At 42.7% G+C, this 20,857-nt stretch overlaps 1 protein-coding gene across 1 annotated transcript in view; it reads right to left on the bottom strand.

The window, feature by feature from the left end:
- Positions 1 to 6,322: 6,322 nt before the first annotated feature.
- Positions 6,323 to 20,857, bottom strand: part of CDH20 (cadherin 20) — a 46,912-nt gene continuing 32,377 nt past the window's right edge. Inside the window, exons 8-11 of the mRNA XM_006913712.1 lie at positions 20,187 to 20,308; positions 16,096 to 16,213; positions 11,886 to 12,137; positions 6,323 to 7,900 (exon numbers count right to left, since the gene is read on the bottom strand). Of these exons, the coding sequence (XP_006913774.1) occupies positions 7,395 to 7,900; positions 11,886 to 12,137; positions 16,096 to 16,213; positions 20,187 to 20,308 (998 nt within the window). The 3' untranslated portion in view covers positions 6,323 to 7,394. The remainder of the gene's footprint in view (positions 7,901 to 11,885; positions 12,138 to 16,095; positions 16,214 to 20,186; positions 20,309 to 20,857) is intronic.

The raw sequence follows: 20,857 nt of genomic DNA, 5'->3' as shown, positions 1-20,857 counted from the left end.
GTGGAAGTAAATTCCAGGTCAGACAGTTCCTGCCCCTCGGTCGGCCAGTGAAGAATAGCAATTAGAATGGGTGAATTTCACTGCATATGGGCCTAGCAGGGAAACACAGGATTGTGTCAGGTTCCTGGGGCAGCTGGGGAATGTCAAATACAAGAGACAGAAGGAAACCATGCAGCCTGTTCTCTGAAGGTTAATTCTTTCCCGTTGCAATGCAGCATTTCATCTACAGAAAGGGGAATTCACTGGCATGGTACCTACGCTCCACGTGGCAGCAGGGTGTCAGCACCTCTCAGGATGCGGTCCTTCTGCTGTGATGCCTTAGGGCCAATGTGCACTGGTGCTATTTTCAGCAAACACACACCTTTCTCCGTTCTCTGTACCCCTACTCTGCACCGCCCACATCAGTGAGCTCATATGAATGGAAGTGTCTCTTCTTGGCCATCTGGTGATTCATTCTTCCCTGCCCCCTGCCTGGACCTGTGAGAGCTGCTCACAGGCTGCCAAGGGAGCTGGAGAGGACTGTTGCTGCCTGCGACATGCCAGAGAATAGGGCATCTTCAGAGGCCCACTTCATACACTCAAAACATGCGAAATGGCTGAGTCGAAAATTAAAAAACAAAAAAACAATCCCACAAAATAAACATGAACACGCTAATTAATTCATTAATTAATAAGTAAAAGGGTGTGTGTATTGCAGATCCAGCCAAAGTGACAGGACATAAAGGATTCATACTTAGTTTTTTGTTGTTGTTGTTAAAATAGATCTTTGAAAATGTATTAAGGTTTGTGTTGGTTTCCTGGGGTTGCCATAGCTAATTACCACAAACTGGGGTGATGGCGGGGGCGGGGGTGGCATTAAAACAACAGGAATTTATTCTCTCACAGTTCTGGAGGCTAGAAGTCTGAAATCAAGGTGTGGGCAGGGTTCCTTCTGGAAACTGGCGGGGAGAATTTGTCCCACACCTCTCTCCCAGCTTCTGGTGGTTGCTGGCCGTCCTTAATGCTCCTTGGCTTGTAGATGCATCACTTTAATCTCTTCTTCATTGTCACGTGGCTTTCTCCTCTTTGTGTCTCTGTTTTTGTGTCCAAATTTCTCCTTATAAAGTCACTAGTCATTGGATTAGGGCCCAACCTAAACCAGCATTATTTCATCTCATCTTGATTACATCTAAAAAGACCCGATTTCTATACAAAGTCACATTCACAGGTTTTGGGGATTAGGACTTGAATGTATCTTTTTGACGGACACAGTTCAACTCACAACAAGGCTCAAAGGTGATGCAATAAAAAAAGAATAGCCTTTTTCCATAAATGGTACTAGAACAACATGTCAAAAAGCCTGAATTCATACCTAACAATCTACAAAAACAAACTCAAAATGCATTATAGATCAAAAGATAAAACCTAAAACCATGAACGTTTTAGAGGAGAACATGGAAGAAAATCTTTGTGACCTTGAGTTGGCAAAGATCTTTAGAAATGACACCAAAAGCACAGTCTATGAGAGAACAAATGGATGAATTTGAATGGATGAATTTGTATCAAAATCAAAAACTCTTGTCCTTCAAAAGACACTGTTAAGAGAATGAAAAGACAAGCCACAGACTGGGAGAAAATCTTTGCAAAGCATATACCCGATAAAGGACTGGTATCTAGAAAATAAAAAGAAAACTCAGAATTCAATGATAAGAAAACAACTCAATTAAAAATGGGCAAATACATCTGGATCATCCACCATTTCTCTTTATGGATGGTAAATAAGCACATGAAAAGAAATAACATGAAAAGATGCTCACCATTGTTAGTCATTAGGGTATTACGACCTGAAATCACAGTGAGATACTATGACACTCCTATTGCAATGACCAAGATGAAAAAGAAAACCCAAAAAGCTGACCATACCAAGGGTCTGCGAGGATATGGAAGAAATAGAACACTCATACATTGCTGGTGGGAATGTAAAATGGTAAAAAGACTTTGGAAAACAGTTTGGCAGTTAAAAACAAACAAAAACTGCATATTCCTACCATATGATTCTAGTCATTCCACTCATAAGTATTTACCCAAGAGAAAAGAAAATATATACCCATACAAAGACTCGTACATAAGTGTCGATAGCAGCTTCATTTGTAATAGCCAAAAGCTGCAAACAATCCAATGTCTTCAGCACATGAGTTGCTATGGACTGAATTGTGTCTTCCCAAACTCGTATGCTGAAAGCCCTACGCCTCAACGTGACTATATTTGGAGTAAGGAAGTAACTCAGGTTAAATGAGATCATAAGAGTGGGGCCCTAGCATGATAGGATTAGTGTCTTTATGAGAAGAGAGTCCACAGAACTCACTTGCTCTCTTCCACCGTGTGAGGACGCAAGGAGAAGGCAGCCATCTGCAAACCGGAAAGAGAGTCCCCGTCAGAACCTGACCACGCTGGCACCCTGATCTTGGCCTTCCAGCCTCCGGAACTGTGAGGGAATAAATTTCTGTTGTTTAAACCAGCCAGTATATGATATTTTGTTATGGAAGCCTGAACAGACTAATAGATGAATGAATAAAAAAATTGTGGCGTATCTATATAATGGAATACCACTGAGAAGCAAATAGCCATGAACTATGAATATACATAATGGTGTAAATGAATCTCAAAATAATGCAGAGTGAAAGAAGCTAGATTTCTCCCACCCCCACAAAGAAGTATATGATGTACGATTCTATTTATATAAAACTCCGGAAAATACAAACTAATCTGTAGAAAGGGTGTCAATGGTTGCTTGGATTTAGGGGTGGGCAGAGATGGGAGGGAGGTTTTACAGAGGGGTCCAAGAAAACTTTAGGGGGTGACAGATATGTTAATTATCTTGTTTGTGGTGATAGCTTCATGAGTGTATACATAAGTCCAAACATTAGATTATATACTTTATGTGTATGTAGTTAATTGTATGTTAATTATATTTAAATAAAAATATGTGCCTGTTTAATGTCAGATATTTTGCTGGGTGTTTTCATAAAATATTCGTTTACTTCTGACAGCACTGTGTGATAAGGATATGACTGAATTTCAGAGAAGAAGAAAATACCTATAAAGCATATTCTGTGGAGAGGAGGAGTGAGAGAAAGCAAATGGTGAACGGAACCCAAAGTGATTCCTGGAATAGAGGCTGGAGGCAGGATAGAAAGAAGGGACAGGTGACACGGCTGATTGTATTATGCCAAAACTGATCTGTTCAGGCCTAATAAACTCTGTATGTGTTTTTTAGAAGGAGTTAAACTTTCTTGTGTAAATCCTGAGCAAGATAGTTATATTTTCACAAGGTTTTATGCAAATTAGAATGTGCCATCAGGCCTCAAGTTATCCCCGTCTTTAATGTGGGGAGCACTGTGACCCCCCGTGGAAGTAATGCTGTGTGGTTTCTGAACTCATAAAAGGTGATTCAGCTTTGGCCTGGTTTTCTTTTGACGTTTAGCCTTGGAATCCAGCCCCACAATGTTAGGAAGCCCAAGCTCCCTCCGAGGGCTTACACGAAAGCCAGCATCAGCCCCCCAACAGATGAGTGAGCAAGCCTTTAGATGAGTCACTCCCAGCTTCAAATCGCCCCAGCTGAAATCCTGATTTTGTGGAGCAGAGAGGAGGTGCCACTGATGAAGCCATCCTGAATTTTCGACATACAATAATGTGAGCACATAAATTGTGAGCACAGTAAAATGATTGTCCTTTTATACCACTAAGTTTGAAGGGGCTTTTATGCAGAAATGATGATTGAGAGAAAGGGGAAGAAAGAGAAATAATAAAAGAAAAGCTAGGATCTGCCTCCTGAAAAATGAGAAAAGATTTGTAGGTAGTTTTACTGGTTTCTGAGAGTGAATACTCTCGGAGAAGTGGGCTCAGGCTTTCTGGGATGAGAAGCAGCTCTAGTGATTATGCATACCAGGAAAGTGACTACAGTAGCTCAGTACTGCAGTGGAAGAAATTCCCTCACCATCAGCCATCGACAATCCTTACAAAACAAAGAATGTGGAAACACATGGGCAAGATTGGCTAGCTTCCTGTGCCAGGAAGAAAGATTTAAGAAATATTGTCTTTTGGGTTAATGTTGTAATTACACATACTATAAATCAGTACTCAGGGTGTTTTGTATAAGATGAATCAAAAGACAGATATGTCTTATTAGTAGAACACTTTATAAAGAGGATTCCTTGATCTAATTTTGTCCACTCCCCATATCAGAATCTTGACCCCTTAGGATAAAGCAGAAGCCTCTAAAATCCAGGTATTTATACATGAAAATGTCTTGAAAGTTCTTTAAGTTTATTATGGAGATGACAAACAGATTTGAGAATGAATCCGTCTGCAAAAGAACTTACTGTGAAGCCTGACATCAAGGTCTAGTTCTGGATCACTGGTGAACTAGTAACAGCCCCTAATCAATGTGCCTGCACTGATTTTGGCTTGTCTGAATTTTGTTTTCAGGATTTATAGATTCTTTCTTGTGTAAACCACTCCAATTTGTTTTTGCTAGCTGCCATGTTGGGACAGTCTGCTTTTTTTGATTCAGAAAACTCATTGCTGATTTTTATCTTTGCTGTCTTCTTGTTCAGAAGACAGTTTCAGACTGAGTCTTAATTGATATCTCCAGATGCTCCTGTTTCCCTCCAATGTGTAAAGTATAGGTGAGCTGCTTTACCTGTTAACAAAGAAATGGCTGAATAATTTTACAGCTCTCTTGCCTTAACCCGATCATACTTTCTGCAGTCTGTCTGGTAGGGATGGTGTTTTCTTTGCAGAGGGGGCCAGCATTTGTGGCAAACTGTGGCAATGGAAAGGGACTTTAAAACTCATTTGGAGGGAAGAGTCTCTTTCGGCTTAGAACGTGAGCTGAAATGGATCTCGTATTCTGTGTTTCCCTCACGCTTCCTGTATCACACCATTAAACATCCTCCCAGGGCCCAGAAGCTCCAGGTGGTTCTGTTTAATCACTTCATGCCCACTACCAGGGGTACTATACTTGCAGGATGTAGGGCATGATCACCCCCCGTGTTTTGGGTAACAGCTGTTCCCAGTTTTTAACACATGCAACACAAAGAGAAATAGTCACAAAATTATCCTCAGGGCTAGTGACAGAAAGAATGTTATAGGGGTTAATTTGCCCAAATTCAAGTAACTTATTTTTTAGAGCCTAGTTGGGGTTCAAGTTCATACTTTTTCTTTATTAATGTCTACATCACACCTTACCTTTAAAAAAGATGTAGGAGAGATGCCTTTCATGGAAGGAAAGGGTTAGTGTGCTAAAAGTTGAAAATGAGAATTGGCCTGGCTATTAGTAGATTACATAAAAAGCATAAAGCACATCCTTCTGGCTCCCAGACCCTCATCGGCCTTCTCATATATTTCTGCCAAATTGCCCTTTTATTGGAAAAGAGGTTCACAATTCCACTCTATGGATGAGGTGGGCCCCAGTGCCAGGTAGGCTGATAATCTTATCTCTTATTTAAGAGAGAGAGAAACCATACATCAGAGTTCTCACAGTGTGGGCCCTGGACCAGCAGCATGAGCATCCACCAGAAACTTGTTAGAAATGCAAATGGCCCCAGATCAACTGAATTTAAAAACTGTGGGTAAGGCCCAACAAGCTAGAGTTTTACGAGTGTCCCAGGTGATTCTGACACATTAAAATTTGAGAATCACTGCTTTAACCAAGGCACACAGAAAACTATTTTGTTCACAGTTTGTCCTCAATTGTAAGTACAACTGTGTAAAATATATTTTAGTATACGATGTCAAAGAAATCCCTTTTCTCATGTACTCATTATGCACTTATTAAGCACTGACTGTATGCAGAGGACTTTGTTAGCTACTGTGGGGAAAAGAAAGATGAATGAATTATGTCCCACACTTATGCGAGCTCATCCAGTGTTGATGAGCTATACATATTTGATATATATTTGGACTATTTGTGCATATTTGATTTGCCAATAGAACAGAGATGAAAGGAGCTCAGTGGCCTGCCTCCTTGGTGGCTAGGTGTAAAACCCACTCACAAAATAAAAAAAGTAGGTGAAATTCACCACTGCATTGTTGATGTTCTCAAATCATCTTTTGCTCTTTTCAGAGATGGGAGAATAAAGCGTGTTCATGAAAAGCTTAACAGTTTGAACCATTGTGTTCATTTGTTCCGTGACTGAAATAGAACGCACAGCCTCATACTTCTTTGCCCTTGGCTTTGCTTTATGAATCAGCCCCAGTCCCAAGAACCTGAGGCTAGGTCAGGCTCACCAAGCCATCTTTCACCAGCTCAGCAATTAAAACAAATTGACAATAGACTTTCCCTTCTATTTAACTTTTATTAAAAGAAGTGCTAAGGTACTGAGATGCAGTGCATCATATTTATTACCAAAATTATTAACAAATATACAAAACTTATACATGTAATTTTCTTACATCCATTCTCTATAATACTGATTTTTGTTCAAGTAGGTTATCTACAGTATGTAAACATCCCTTGGATTGACCTCACACAGATTAGGAAAGCCCTCTAACCCATGCTTTTATCAGATACTTCTTTTTATTTGGCTTTCATTTGTAGCATCTAATCTTCACATTTGGCACATGGAAGAGATATCTACAGTGCAAAAGAGGCAGATTTTCTGGTTTCGTTCTGAACGATTTTGCAGGGGCACAGTGAAAGAGCTGGGAGAACAAGAGCACTCGAATTGACGGAGTTGGATTTGTCGTAATGCCAACGACTCTTGGTTCAGCCGTTAAACTTGAGCGCAAAGTCAATGCCTCTTCCTCCTCCCACCCCCACCCGGCCCCCATGCAAGGCCGATTCCCCTAAACTTTGTCGCAAAAGGGTTAAAAGAAATTCCATCCATTCCAGGACAAGTAGGTTAATTCCACCGAGGAACATTTTTTTTCAGCGTTCTTCTGCGTGGATTGGTTTGTGTGGTTTGACGAGCCAGCCAAACTCTGAATTGGAGAATAATAAAATAAAGAGGATGTGAGAGTAGAACTTTCTGTCTGCTTTCAACGGCCACCTCTAGATTTAATATCAGAGCCTCTTTGTGGTGGAAAAGTGACAAAGACCTTGGTGAAAGGCAAAGAAAAGCCAAGCTTGCCATATCTAACCTTGGACTCCAAGCCTTTGAATAGTGTCACAAAAATCAAAAAGAAAAGTAAAAAAGATAATTGGAGATTCTGCCCCCTTCTTCTTGCATTTCCTCTTGTTTATTTAATCTAACCAAGTAGTAAAGCTGATCCAGAGAGAGCCCTGTTCTCCTGCTCACTCCATTCTCGAACTCTCCAGCACAGTATTGCTCGTGTGGGTTGGTTGCACCTCGTCCGCGAAGCATCCGCCTAGCACGTCCGCGTTTGGACGCGCACATGCCTCCCGGCTTCCGTCACCACAGGGGCGCTGGCCCCTCCGCCGCCCCGTAGAGCTCCGCCAGCTTCCGGAAGCGGGGCCCCCAGTCCGTGAGGAAGTCGAAGCTCTGCTCCGAGTCCGATGCGGCCGACTGCAGAGAGCTCAGCGACCCGGCCACCGAGCCGTCCCCCTCGAACATGTACGTCTGGAGGGAGTCGAAGGGCGGGGCCCACAGGTCCATGTCGGCCTCGTAGAGCTTGGCCAGCACGTAGCTGTGCACGGTGCTGCTCACGGCGCACGTCTGAGGCACGTAGCGGGAGAGGCTCTCGATTTCCGGCAGCATGTCCTGCCGCGTCTTGGGGGCGCCGGCCACCTGCGCCTCCCGGGGGTTCCACATGGCCGCGATGTCGAAGGCCTCGGTGTCCTCCTCGCCGCCGCCCTCGTCGTCGTAGCGGACGATGTTCTCGTGGATGTTCTCCTCGTCGTCGATGATGTACGGCTGCTTCCGGTGCCGCCTCATGGACAAGATGAGCAGCACCAGCACTGCCGGGGAAAGAGGACGGGACATTTACCGGAGGGACCTGGCGGGAGACGTGCCATGACGTGAGGTGCTCTCGGTTGACCCCAGGTATGGCACGAGTTTCTGAGCGCTGCGCTCAGAGACAGCGTTTGTGTATTTTAAACTGCGGGGTCTACCCCGTTCTCGCTCATTCTGCCAGGTTAGATTGAGAGTTTGTAGGAAAACAAAGCCCTATATTTTAAATGAGTAGTTGAATTGAAGGTTGCATATAAAGCATCTTTGCATCAACTTGCCGCTTCGAAAGCCAAATATTTTAAACGAGTAGTTGAATTAAAGGTTGCATATAAAGCGTCTTTGCGTCAACTTGCCGCTCTGAAATTGCGTGTGGTGCCTACACCCAACCACCCAATGTAAAATCCCACTAACAAAGCACAGCGGCCTGCGTGGAGCATGCGATAGGGATCAGGGCTTGTCTTCTGACTATATAAGGATGGATGTGCATTTCTCTTATGCAAATAGATCCCGCTTTCTAACATTAGCAGCTCGGTAGGATTTGGCTGTGTACCTAGCATATGTTATTGCGCATGCGTAGAGACTCCTACTAAGAATCGGCCAAAGTCTTAGGCTTTTCACATCTCCTCCAGAAAATAAGACAACATAAGTGACCGCTGTTGTCCAATAAACTCAACTCCTCAAAAAAGCCTTTCCATAGAGGTTGTGACTCATTTGTGACTTTCTGGATTCAGTGATGTTCGTGGAAGGGAGGAATGAGCAGTGACATTTTATAGAATTCATCTTGTTATCAGAGAAGCACCACATTGTTAGGTGTGCCTTTGCAGGCTTGGATAAAATTTTTATCCCAACAAATGTATTTTTTCCTCCCAGGATGTGTTCACTGAGGTTTAAAGGAGAGATAGAGATAATCTCATTGAACTGTTTATCTCTGTACTAAAAATGTTTTCCAGGAAGTGTGTTGGGGTTTTAGCTGTAGAACCGCTATTGATTATTTTTCTGGTGTGCGTTGTTACAGCTAGTGAACACTGACAGCTTGACAGCACTGCAAAATAAGACCCCAGTCTATCCATTGGGGGAGAAATAAGAGTATAGTCATATGCACAGTAAGATAACGGATGGACTTCAAAAGCTCATGATAATGATTTTTAAAATTTGAATATAAAATGTGCTTTTTGTAAATTGCAATTAATGATGTTACTACCTAATATTTTCCCAAATAGCTTGGGTGACAAAACGCAGGAAACAACTGTATGCTCATATATTTTCTCTTTGTGCAAAAATATGATTCATAGAGTATAGGACTGTAGATTTCAGAGCAGTGGACTAAGAGGGATCTGAAGAAGTGGAGCCTTGAACTGGGAGTTAGAGGCTGGGGTGTGATTTGGATGGATGAAGGTTGGGAAAATGAGATTCTAAGTAAACATGCTATGTTCGTAGGATTCAGTAAACAATTACTAAACTTAAGTATTTTTTAGGCACTGTGCTAATCCATGGAGAAACAACATTGAATAGGATTTCTGTTCTTATAAGCTTGCAATCCAAGGAAATTATAGACACCGATGATTAATACAACTCAGGTGTGTAAGGTCTTTTATAGGGTTATAAGTGTAGTGAAGAGAATGCAGAGGCAGGGCTAGTTAATTCTTCCTAGCAACCTGGGAAAACCTTCATGTAGGTGATACTGGAGTGGTATTTTAGAAAATGCTAAAAAGAAAAAATAGAAAAATCTTTGAGTATCTGCTGGAAAGAATTCTGATAGTGATGAAGAATTAAGCAGTTCTTGGAACGGGTCCATCTCTTGAAAAATAAAGATCACTACATATCTTATTTTTTAGGTAATCTGATTTAAATAACAAGAATTGCAAAATTAGATCTGGGGTCCTATGTAGCTGAAAAGCCTCCCCGACATAAGAGAATCAATTCTAGGGATTTTTAATTTTTAGATCTATAAGCACAGCGTGTAGTGCCTAAGAGATTTTCTAGGAACTAGATACATACTTGAGATATAAGAAGAAATCCCGCAAAATAAAATTAATATGTTTATTTGTTCACAAAGTATAGTATTTTGTTGATGGACCAACTGCAGTTCACTTTTACTTAGTTTTAGGAATTGTGTTTAATGTGGGATGTGCATTCTTAGAAATAAGAGTGCCTAAAACTATGAGGGTTTTGCAACAGCTCTGTTCAGTTCAGCTCCTGAAAACTGTGTTTATTTCATACAGTTCAGAAGACAAGACATAATGGATTTAGGAAGCACAAAAGAAATTGTCCGTTGCACAACACTTCTAGCTTGAGAGCCTCTCTGTGCCAGTCTCTTTAAATCAGTATTTCTTTAATGATGGCATCTCTACTGTTTGTGGGCCAGGGTGAACTTGTAACATACACATTTGCCAAAGATAGAACTAAGGACAGACTGGAAATTTCCCTTAAGAACAAGTTTCATCAAAGGCCTCTTGCAGGTTATCCTGTCTTGCACTCAAGGACTCCCAATGCCACCTTATGGACATTTAGGGAATTGCAGGAAGCTTTTTTTTTTTTTTTCCAATACTGAGAAGCACCAGAAAGAGGACAATTCTCTGTCATCCAGGGATCCAAGGACTTAGAAATGTTACTTATTTATATTACTCATCCCTTCATGTAGCATTGAACTAAAACAACACAATTAAACCACATGTTATATCTTAAAATGATTTTTTCAGAAGCATGTTCCACAGACCTATCTAAAATTCAATCAAGTGCTAACATTTTACAGTCAGTACCTTCTTTCTTTGGTCTGACTGAGTCTCTTGTAGCAGTAAACCAAGGATTAAGGGGGTATGTGGATATCTGCATGTCTATTCTCATTTAAATCTCCCGTGCTTTACTCTTTTCTTCCATGGAATGCTAGATTTCTTTCATATCGAATAATAGTACTATCTACTAAGTCTACTTTTCTCTAAGCAAAATATGTATGCTGTGAATTAATTCAATCAGAAGAGTTTTATGTACAGAAAATTCTCGGTTTCAAGAGTTGGTTTAGGTGTTTTATTGCTCGTTTTTGAGTGTGGAGTTCAAAAACAATTACACAAATGGCCTTATGAACAAGAGAGCTGGGTGGCTGCCTTGCAGAATGACTTGAGACAAGGAAGACAGGGCCCCATACCCCAATAGTGCTCTTCCACTGGCCTGTCAACACATCTTTTTATTTCGCCGGCAGAGGCAGGCTGGCCCTGTTTAGTCGCTGTTCCTTGTTGGGTGGCCACAGTGCCTAGGAAGGGAGCCTGATGCCCCAAACAGCTTATTTTCCCAGATACTTGTGTGGTTTCACTCTGTCACTTTTTCCAGGTCTCTGCTCAAAGGTCTTCTGATCAGTGAGGCCTTTCCTGATCACCCTATTTTAAATGGCATATACCCCTGTCCCCTCAAGACACGCTGTCCCTCTTCCCTTCTGTCTAACACCACCTCCAGAATTTGGGATGAACTTTTAGGAGAAGGGCTGTGCCGCTCAGATACAGGGAAGCTCACTGTAGGGCCTGCCTGCATTTCAGTCCTGGCTCTGTGACATTTGACCTTGGGCCTGTCACTGTCTCTTTGTGATATAGCTAGTACTTATCTGAAATGAAGGAGTTAGAAGAGGCGATCATCATATCCTGTTCCAAACTGTCATTTTGGTTCTGTGATTTCCAGATAAACTGCTTTGTTCTGAAGTGAGGTCTGTGAAGGCTGGGACATGTCTGTTTTATTAATCTTTGCACCCAGCGTGGTACCCTTGCCCGTAGTAGATGCTTGATAGAGAAATACATGTGCTTTGATTTGGCCAGAAAGGCTGGGAGTTTCTTGAAGGAAGGAACTGCCTTCAATTTCTTTACTTTTTTTTCTCAGCCTTAATCTACCATGTTTTCAATAAACCCAGTGCAGAAAAGCAGTTCTGAACAGCTGCTGGGAAAATCCCTGAATGATGTCTCCGTAAGCACTTGCAGGACCACACAGAATGGAAGGGAGCCACGTACTCACCTAAGAGGACGAAGATGCAGGCCAGGATGGCGATGAGGGCACCCCGGCTCAAACTGACTGGGAGCATGTAGGCCTCTGGGCTGCAGGACAGGACGTGGCCGTTGTCATCACAGCTGCACACCTGGATGGTCAGCGTGCCTGTGCTGCTCAGCACTGGCTGCCCGTTGTCTGATATTAGGATGGGCAGGTAAAAGACACTCTGCTCCTGCTGCCGGAAGCTAGACCGCCTTGTTAGGATCTGGGCAGTGTTATCTGAAGAAGACAGGGATTCCGGGATGGAAAGAGGAAGAACGAGGGGGAGGAAGTCAGTGGAAGAACCAACAGGTGAATGTGTCTCTTGGATTGAGGAAAGCAAGGGGGCAGGAACGGGCGTGAAGGAGAGAGGGTGGGCAAACGTTCCCTTAGGCCTTCAGCTACAGCCAGGTCAGCTTTGTCTGGTCAGCATTTGGATGCAGAAACCAAGATTTTTGCCTGCGTCTAGGCAAAACCCTGAGACCTAGGAGAGAAACGCTTTTTGAGATTATGTCTTACCCTTTGTGACATAAGTGCCCAGGGCGAGCTGTCTGACTTCAGATCTAACTGAAATGTCCCTGGGAAAGCTTGACAGAAATGAACAATCACTGGCGACTTGTGGTCCCGTTTGTTCCCGCTCAGCAGCTTTGCGAGGCCCCAGTGCTGCTCTGTGCCTCCAGGAGAAGAATGCTGAAGAGCCCAAGTGGCTTTGGCAGATTGCTCATTTTTTTGTCACTTTGGCTGGAATTCACGTCTTTCGCTATTTTCTTTTATGCTTCCGAAATGCAGTCACCAACTCCTGTGCTTTCTGAAGAACAGCTCATTTAGCAGAAGCTTATTTGAAATCCCCTAATCATATGACACACACTGTTATTCCCCCCTCGTTGGTGGTCTGAGTGTAAGTGGTTAATATGAACTTTGTGAAAATTCATTCCTATCAGTATTGATAGTATTTTTTCCCCCTCCAATTTTAAAGGAGATTAGCAAAATTATTTGATGTGTTTCCACAAAGCTGGGGTGTGTGTGTGTATATTTGCTTAATGTTCTGGGATCTTTTTTTTATCTATATTCTCAAGTTTCATTGAATGGCTATGAATTATAAATCAGATATATATGCATATATGTATAACATATATATATATATATTCGCAAAGCTCAGATCATTTTCTGCAGAGGAAAAGTTTGAGAGATAGGGCGGGACATACAAGTATTGACTCTCAAAGCTAGTAACAACGTGGAAGGTCCTCTGGATGTGTTTCACACTTCACAGGGGAGAGTCTAGAACTTCACAAAATATTCTGAGAGCCTTACCAACGTAAACGTTACTAATATCAGTATCAGTATTTCCGGTTCTCCTTTTCTTGGACATAACAAAAAATTGTACATTTCTACTCTTTTGAATTTGGGCATGTCTCTGTGATTTGTGTTAGATGATGAAAAATAAGCAAAAGTCATTCATCAACTTCCAGGCAGAAACATGTAGAAGCTGGTACGTGATTCTCTGTGCTCTTGCATCGGTGTGGTTATCATGAAAGAATGTTTGAGATGGAGATCCATGCAGCCTGGACACTGAGCTGTACACGTGAACAGCTGTCCTCAGTCACTCAGACCCTAGTCAGTTTTGTGTGAGCATGAAATTAACTTTAGTCACTGAGCTTTCGGTGATGTTTGTTTCTGCGGCATAACCTAGCCTATTCTGACTAATACATGAACTCTTAAATAATTTTTCTACCTTCTTCCCCTGTTTTTTCATGGTAGCAGCTGTCGTTCATTGAGTACTTAAATGCTTGGCACTTAGACTTTACAAGCATTATCTCATTTAATCTCTATGACATTTTGGAGAGACAGTGATAATCTCACCCTTACAGTGAGAGAGTTAATGCCTGGAGAGATGATATAATTTGTTCAAAGTCACTAACTTAGTAGCAGAGCTGGTCTTTGAACTTTGGTTTTTCAGACTCCAGATGTATACTCCTTCCACTGTGCTAACTGCTTATTTAGTTTAATGACATTAAGTGTAGCAAATTATTCAGCTAATTGAAATCTCTTCGTGCTTTTGTGTAGGCCTTTCCTCTTATTTCCTTCTCAGTGGAGAAAGATAATACTTGGTTGCCAACTTGAGGATTATATTCATATTTTTGTCTGCCATACAACTCACCTATTTTTCTATTTTCCAGATTTAGTAGTTAAGTACTATTAATTCTGCTTCACAGTTTTAATTTCGTTTCTTTTCAGAAACTAAGTTTTCCTAAACAGAAATCTTTTTTATTTTCCAGTTTAATCGAGGCTAGGTTATAAGACTTTTAGAAAGCCTGACCGGAACTGAATTTCATAAACATGTTATATCATGCCTACTGTACATCATGTGTTTCTTGGTCTCAAAATTATTTAAGATTAAAGAAAAAAGATCAGAGCATCATATTTCTGAGTCTAGTCTTGGAAGGGCTGTGGCATATAGTAGTCACTTGTAGAATTTTTGTTGAATTTGATAACTAGGGTTTTAGGAACTTCCTTAAAACCTTGCAATACTCTTATAAACATCAAATAAAGCATAGTATGGGAAAATGCATTTGAAACTGTAATGTGCTATGTATACACAATACTTTTCATAATGCTTTGGGGATAAAAAAGTAAGAAGGCTTTATTCGAGAGCGTGCTCTGTTGTGTTCATAAAAGGGTGTTGTTTTTTGGGCACGGGAGTTGGAGGAGGCTTGACAGTGTATCTACCATATCAGATGCTGGTCAGTTTTTTAATGAGCCCCAGTAAAGCCTGCTCGTGGAGTAAATTGTCATGAGAAAATTAAGAGTTTATTCTTTCTGTTGAAGATGTGCTGACTTCCATTTTGGAAAACCTTCCAAGAGATGAGTCATTTCTCTTTATAGTCATCACATTCCAGTGGTCCATCTTTTCAAGGCATTGATTGGCTCCATGAATTGGGTCCAAAATCGTCTTTAAAAGTTTGCAGTATTTTGCTGCATGTTATTTTTCTATCGATTCCGACAAATAACCAGAGTAAAGGAATGCAGTGACACAGCTGCAAATGTAAAGAAACAATATGATGTTTCCACTGTAAAACCAATCCTTAGGGGATTAAAACCGCTTTTTGCAGGAAGGGTTTTCTTGTAAAGCAGGGAAATGAACAGTTCAAAATTTGACCCAACGAAAATATCAGGATATTTAATTGTAGTAGTTCTGTTGTGATAATTTACATTATCCTTCCTCCCAGGATTGTTGTGGTGATTTTATGGTAACACGTAGACGGTTAAAGGGATGACTTGGAAGAACACTTTCCACTTAGAATAACACAGGTTTGATATTCTCAACTTTTAGTAGCAGAACATCACGTGGGGTGGGATTAATACGTTAAGTCTCAGATAATTGATGTTTGGGACTAAGACTAGGCATGCCCAGTCATGATTTTTTGTTTCTCGTTGTTTAGATTGTTATAAAAAGCCACTTAATATTTTAGAATTGGCATAAAAGTGAGGCTCCTGCAGCCCAGAGAAGTGACGCCCTTCCTCCTCGAGGTCAGACAGCTCGTTGGTGTCACAGTTAACAACAGGAGGGGTTCACGTGACACACCGAAATTATTCTTTCACTTGCTCTGACCTTTCTTGAAAATTATCTGGGTAGAGAGCAAAGGTCTCTCCTTTTCCCATCTGTGCCCATGGAGAGTGTACGAGGTCCGTAAACCTCTTTGCTGATCTGATGCTTACTGGAGAAATGTGTCTAGAATCCCATTGCCGCACAGCTGTGGTGGGGGGCACTTTCTGGAATGGGGAGCCCCAGCTGTGTCTTCCTGAATCATGCTAAGGTAATAAAGTTATTTCAGTGCGCAAACTATTCTTTATGAGCCCATGTTTGCCCTTTGATCCTTGCTTAGAAATGTTCCCTCAGGTTTTTCTTTTAATCTAGTTTAGTTTCTGTCATTTTTCTCAGATTCTTCCCCTAGTTACAGAACACACAAACATGGCTGCCGTCTGTGGGGATGGGGAAGGCTTTGGCCTGTGTGTCCCGCCCCGTGTCTGGCCGACTGACCAAATGAGAGTCTCAGAATCAGCAGAGGACATTCTTTGTCTCTGACTTTCTGAAATAAAAATTAGCACTCACATCTTCCCTGCTATTAAAGAGCAGGTGGCTTTTGATGCTGTTTGCGTGGTATAACCCCACGTATCCAGCCCACTCCCCACAGGTTACCTTGGTTGTCCCTCACAGTGAAGTTGGGGTTGTTAGCCGCCTCTGGGGCCAAGCTGTAGTGGAAGTGCTGGCCGTCACGTGGGTCATCTTGGTCCACTGCACTCACTGTCTGGATCATCTGGGCGGGGGGGGGGGGCAAGAGATCAGGTGAGTTAGAGCCAAAGGAAGGAGCTTCAGGGCCCAAACCCAGTAGCACATTATTTTACCTGATGAGAAGGCTCTCCTGAAACTTACCTGGACAATCTCCATGTTGTCACACAACTCAGGATTTAGTCTTGGTTTGTTGCTGGCCCTGAGTACGTTAACAGACTCAGGGCGAATGTTGCCTAAATACCTCAGGTGCTAGATACCAACATAACATTCTCACACCAAGGCTGGTGAGAACTTCTACGCAGTCTGAATAGAAGACTTTGAGTAAATGAACCCTAGGATGCCACATGGTCCTGCTTGTCTCCCCGTTTTCCATCCTCCCACCCCACCTACTTAACCCCACTTTGGGGCTGATGTTTCAGGGTCAAATTGTTATCTTTGAGAAGTCCCTATTTAAAAGTGATCAATACCTAGAATAGAAGTCAATAGACAGAGGAACATTGGCTATATCAGGTTAATGGAAAACGTGACGGAATGGGCCACAGGGCCATCACTGTTGGCAGGAAGGGGAGCTAGATGAGGTGTAGAGCACGAAACCCCCAGGGTGGGGTGTACAGCGCAGACTAGAGGGAAAAGCAGAGCTTGGGGCTGAAGGAAGAGGTGGGGTGGCGTCCTCTGCAGCTCTTTGGCCCAAACTTTGCTCTTTCCACAATGCTTTTGGGAGTAGTAAGTTGCCTCATGATTGTGAAGACCACGATGAAAAGCTGCTAAGAAAGCAGCGTGAAATACACATTTGAACCATTGGCAGGCCGACTGGGCGGAGACAGGAAAGGTGTTGAATGGGTGGTCTTCCTGTGTGTTTGCTTCTCTGTCAACCAGGAGCACAGACTTCCCCTACCCCTCCTGGCCCTGGCCCTGGCCCTGGCCCTGGCCCTGGCCCTGTGGCCATGACACTTCTGCTGTTAAAAGCCAGCTGTTTTTCTGCCAGGGTAGGAACGGGAACAGCAAAGGTCAGCTGGGGGCCCAGGTGGGCTTGCTTAGTTTTTCCATCTTCATCTGTGGGTTAGGGGAGGTGATGCTGCCTCCCAGTGTGCTTAAGATGAAATTACAGTTAAGTTACAGAGCAGGAAGCTCCAGCAAGGGGCCTTCTGGTGGATCGTGTGCTGCCCGGATCGCCCTTCAGTGAAGGACTCAATGCCCCGGCCTTCACCTGTCTGTCTCTTCGAGCATTGCCTCAGTTGCTGAGAGCCACCTGCCCGCGGTCACCTCAGCCTTCCATGGCAGCCCACATCCAGTGACTGGTGCAGCAGTGTAAGGGCCCGGCCATCGCATGTCAGCTCGGGAAAACTCCAGCTCCGGAGCAGTGTGAAGTCGTCTGAGGCTGTCAGTGGGTCTGCATCACAGCTGGACTTCTCCCTTCTCCCCATCCCACAGAAGTCCTTCTCTTCCACGGTATTGGCCCCAAGGACAGTCCTCAGTTAGCACCTTATATGAGAACTCTGTCAGGGTATGCCTTCTGGTGACCCCAACTGGCAGCTGGCCTCTGTGCAGTCTGAGAGTTGGGGGAATGGCGCTACGATATGAGAGTGGTCAGGAGACCGCAGTCTGGCCTGGTGTTCGTGCTGTGTACACACGAGGGTCACCCTACTGTCCCAGCCCTCGAGACAAATCCTGTGCATTCCATCTTGCCTATAGTACCAAACATATAAAGACATATTTCTTGGTGCATGTTATAAATAGGTGATCACGTATAACTCGGCAAACAGTCGGAAAGTCATTTCAGAACATCACACCTGTGAAATCGTTTCTGTATTGGGAGGTTGGTTACGGGGCTTTAAAGAATGAGCGAGCAAAGACGCCGCCTTGCCGAGCCCGAGTCGGGAGCCCATGCTCTGCCCTCCGCGCTCCTGTCAGGTCAGGTTTCCTCCTCAGCCTCTTGCTGTGCAGCATGCTGCTTCACAGTTTTCAGTCCGCCCTCAGCTCTCACCGAGTACGTCGTCTGATTTCTTTATGGGCTCGCTTCAGGGCTGCTCCCTAAGAGGAAAGTACATATCCCAACTCGGCAGACGCAGAGCTGACGAGTGTCTGGCAAGTCTGACCCAAAGAGGCCCGATTCTTTATAAGCCAGACGTACCTGCTGACCTGCGTGCTTTTGAAAATCTTCAAAACACGTCCTGGTGCCAAAATCAAAGGGTAGGATTTTCAGTATCTTGGGCTAATGATGACAAATATGACAGACTTGTAGCTCATGACCTGAATTTTAAGTAGCAGATAAAGTGCGCTTCAAAAGACTGTACAATAGCCCATTGAGAGATGTGTTTAGAGATGTGGCAGTGGGAGATGTTTGCTCCAAAAACAGGCGAGGTGGTTACAGTGCTATTAACGTGTCAGAATGCAACTCCTGTTCTCAAGCCCTTTAAGAAAGGAAATGTTTCCTTTTTGGGTTGAGAGGGGGTTTAATTTACTGCGTTACTTATCACTGTGTTTATATTATAAATAAATAGTCTCCTATCATATCATTGTATAAAATATATATTTGTCATAATATAATCTTATGTAAAACAAAATATTATACTTCATATAATAAATTGTTGTACTATAAAACAAAAATTATTAAAGGTCTGAACCCCCCTCACTCAAAATTCAACTGCCTTTGCATAGTAACTATTGCTGTTTCTTCTGCATCTTGTCTCCTAGTCTTTGTTCACACACAGACATAATTTTACATAACTGCAAGCGCGCACCTGTAGTTTTTAATACCTTTTTTCTTATAATACGGATAATTTCTTACGCTGAAAAATCTTCCTTGTAACTTTTATTAGCTGTGTAATATTTCAAGTCTTTCTAGACTAGAAATTAGATATGGAAGTAGAATTATCCTAGGCTTGTTGAAAAAAAATTTTAAGGAGTGCTATAGACCTTTGCACCAAGTTTCAAGAAATAATGGATGAGATCATTTGGATCAGAATCACTACAGGACACATTTTTTTTCCCCTGGGGGATGGGAATCACTTTTTGCTCTTAGAATGGTAAAGATGCGTTGACTCAATCCATTAAAACTCTCCTGATCCATTTGCACCGCCCCCACACCCCTCCGCCGCCGCCACCAGAATCCACAGGACCGCAGAATACACTCCAGGGGAAATAAAGTAGGACTGTCAAGGAGTTTGTTGGGTCGTAGGTAGAGGAGGAAAGCTTCTTACAAAAGCGGGGGCCACTGAGGGGGCGGAGAGCCTGTGATCTGAAGTGTGGAACGGTGGTCACAGGGCGGGCGATGCCCCGACACGTGCATTCATATGTGGTCGCACAGAATTCTGGATGTTTCTCAGTGACACTACTCAGAGTTTGATGAAATACTCATTTAGGTTTAAAAGCAGACTTTAAAAAATATGCAAATATATTTCTGAAGATTATGAACTAAAGTTATTGCAAATAAGTAGAAATTTTTTCCTTCAGATTCCTTTCCTCTCAAAACTTACCTGACGTGAGCAGCACTAAAAGATGGGTGTTTTGAGGGAGAAGAGCAAATAGGTAATTCTAGGTAACAGAGTGTTCTGAGAATCGGGCAGGCAGTCTCTGCTGCCAGAGTTAAGAAAGGGAAGTGGGAATATATTTTAAAAAGCTTCCCCTACTGTAAATATTTTCAGGGATTAGTACTAAACTGAGGAAAAGAGAAGACTGTTCTTTCTTCTGATTTTCGTGGTCTCTCCAGGACCCAGAGCGTGTGTTATTACAATCAGTTCTGTGTAGTTCAGTTACAAGGAGGGTATGTACCTTATCACAGGCCAGCCCATGAATAAACCATCATCAGAGCGTTCTTCAGATCATAAAATATGACAGAGGCTCTACATACTCGTCTTAACAAATAAGCCAGTGCAACGTGATACACAGAAATTGGGGACTCGAGTCTAAATTTCTTTGATGGCAGATTTGGTTATCTGTAACAGTCATTTCCACATGTTTGGGGTTAACCAAGGTGCATGCCTCACAGGCCGCCTTACCTGCCCTGATTTGGCATTCTCACAGACAAAAGCTTCGTAAAATCTTGGGAACTCTGGAGCATTGTCATTCACATCTAAGACTTTGATTGTGACAGAAACACTTCCAACCTGGGAAGGATTGTCTAAAGAGAGCACAAAGAAAACCAAAGGGTTCAGAAGTGCAAGAAAGCCGCTCTTTGCTGGTTAGGTCTTTACCTTGTCAGTCTGGTTTTTAAAGGAATGGATAAAGTACGTGCAAATGGCAACCCAGGCATAGGATGCGTGTGGTGCCCATTAGCAGCGTGGCCAGAACACAAGCGTGGACGGGAAGAGGTGTGTGTCTGAGAGTATGTGTGGTACCAGGAGGATACCAGGAGGGGAAGGGCCAGACTCCGGGGCAGCAGGCATCACAAACTGAATCTTAAAAATAGCTTTTTAAGCTCTCACTTGGCTCGTACTTCAGGTTCTCAAATCAAAAGAGGTCAGTTCTGTATTCTGGGCTTGAAAACAGCCCGTTTCTAATCCTACGGTGTGGCATTGCTTGGCTTATTCCTGTGAAATAATCGTTCTTTGAATTATATTTCAGAAGGTTTCAAGTTATTCACAGGAATGCAGATTAACACTGCATATTTATTTCTGCTTAGGGACTAAGGGGATATTACAGGATCAAACATACACCAAATCCAATATTT

Source organism: Pteropus alecto, unplaced genomic scaffold (genome assembly GCF_000325575.1).
Source record: "Pteropus alecto unplaced genomic scaffold, ASM32557v1 scaffold14, whole genome shotgun sequence".
Lineage (NCBI taxonomy): Eukaryota > Metazoa > Chordata > Mammalia > Chiroptera > Pteropodidae > Pteropus > Pteropus alecto.
The sequence above is the reverse complement of the archived record's forward strand: the minus strand, read 5'-3'. Positions and strand labels throughout refer to the sequence as shown.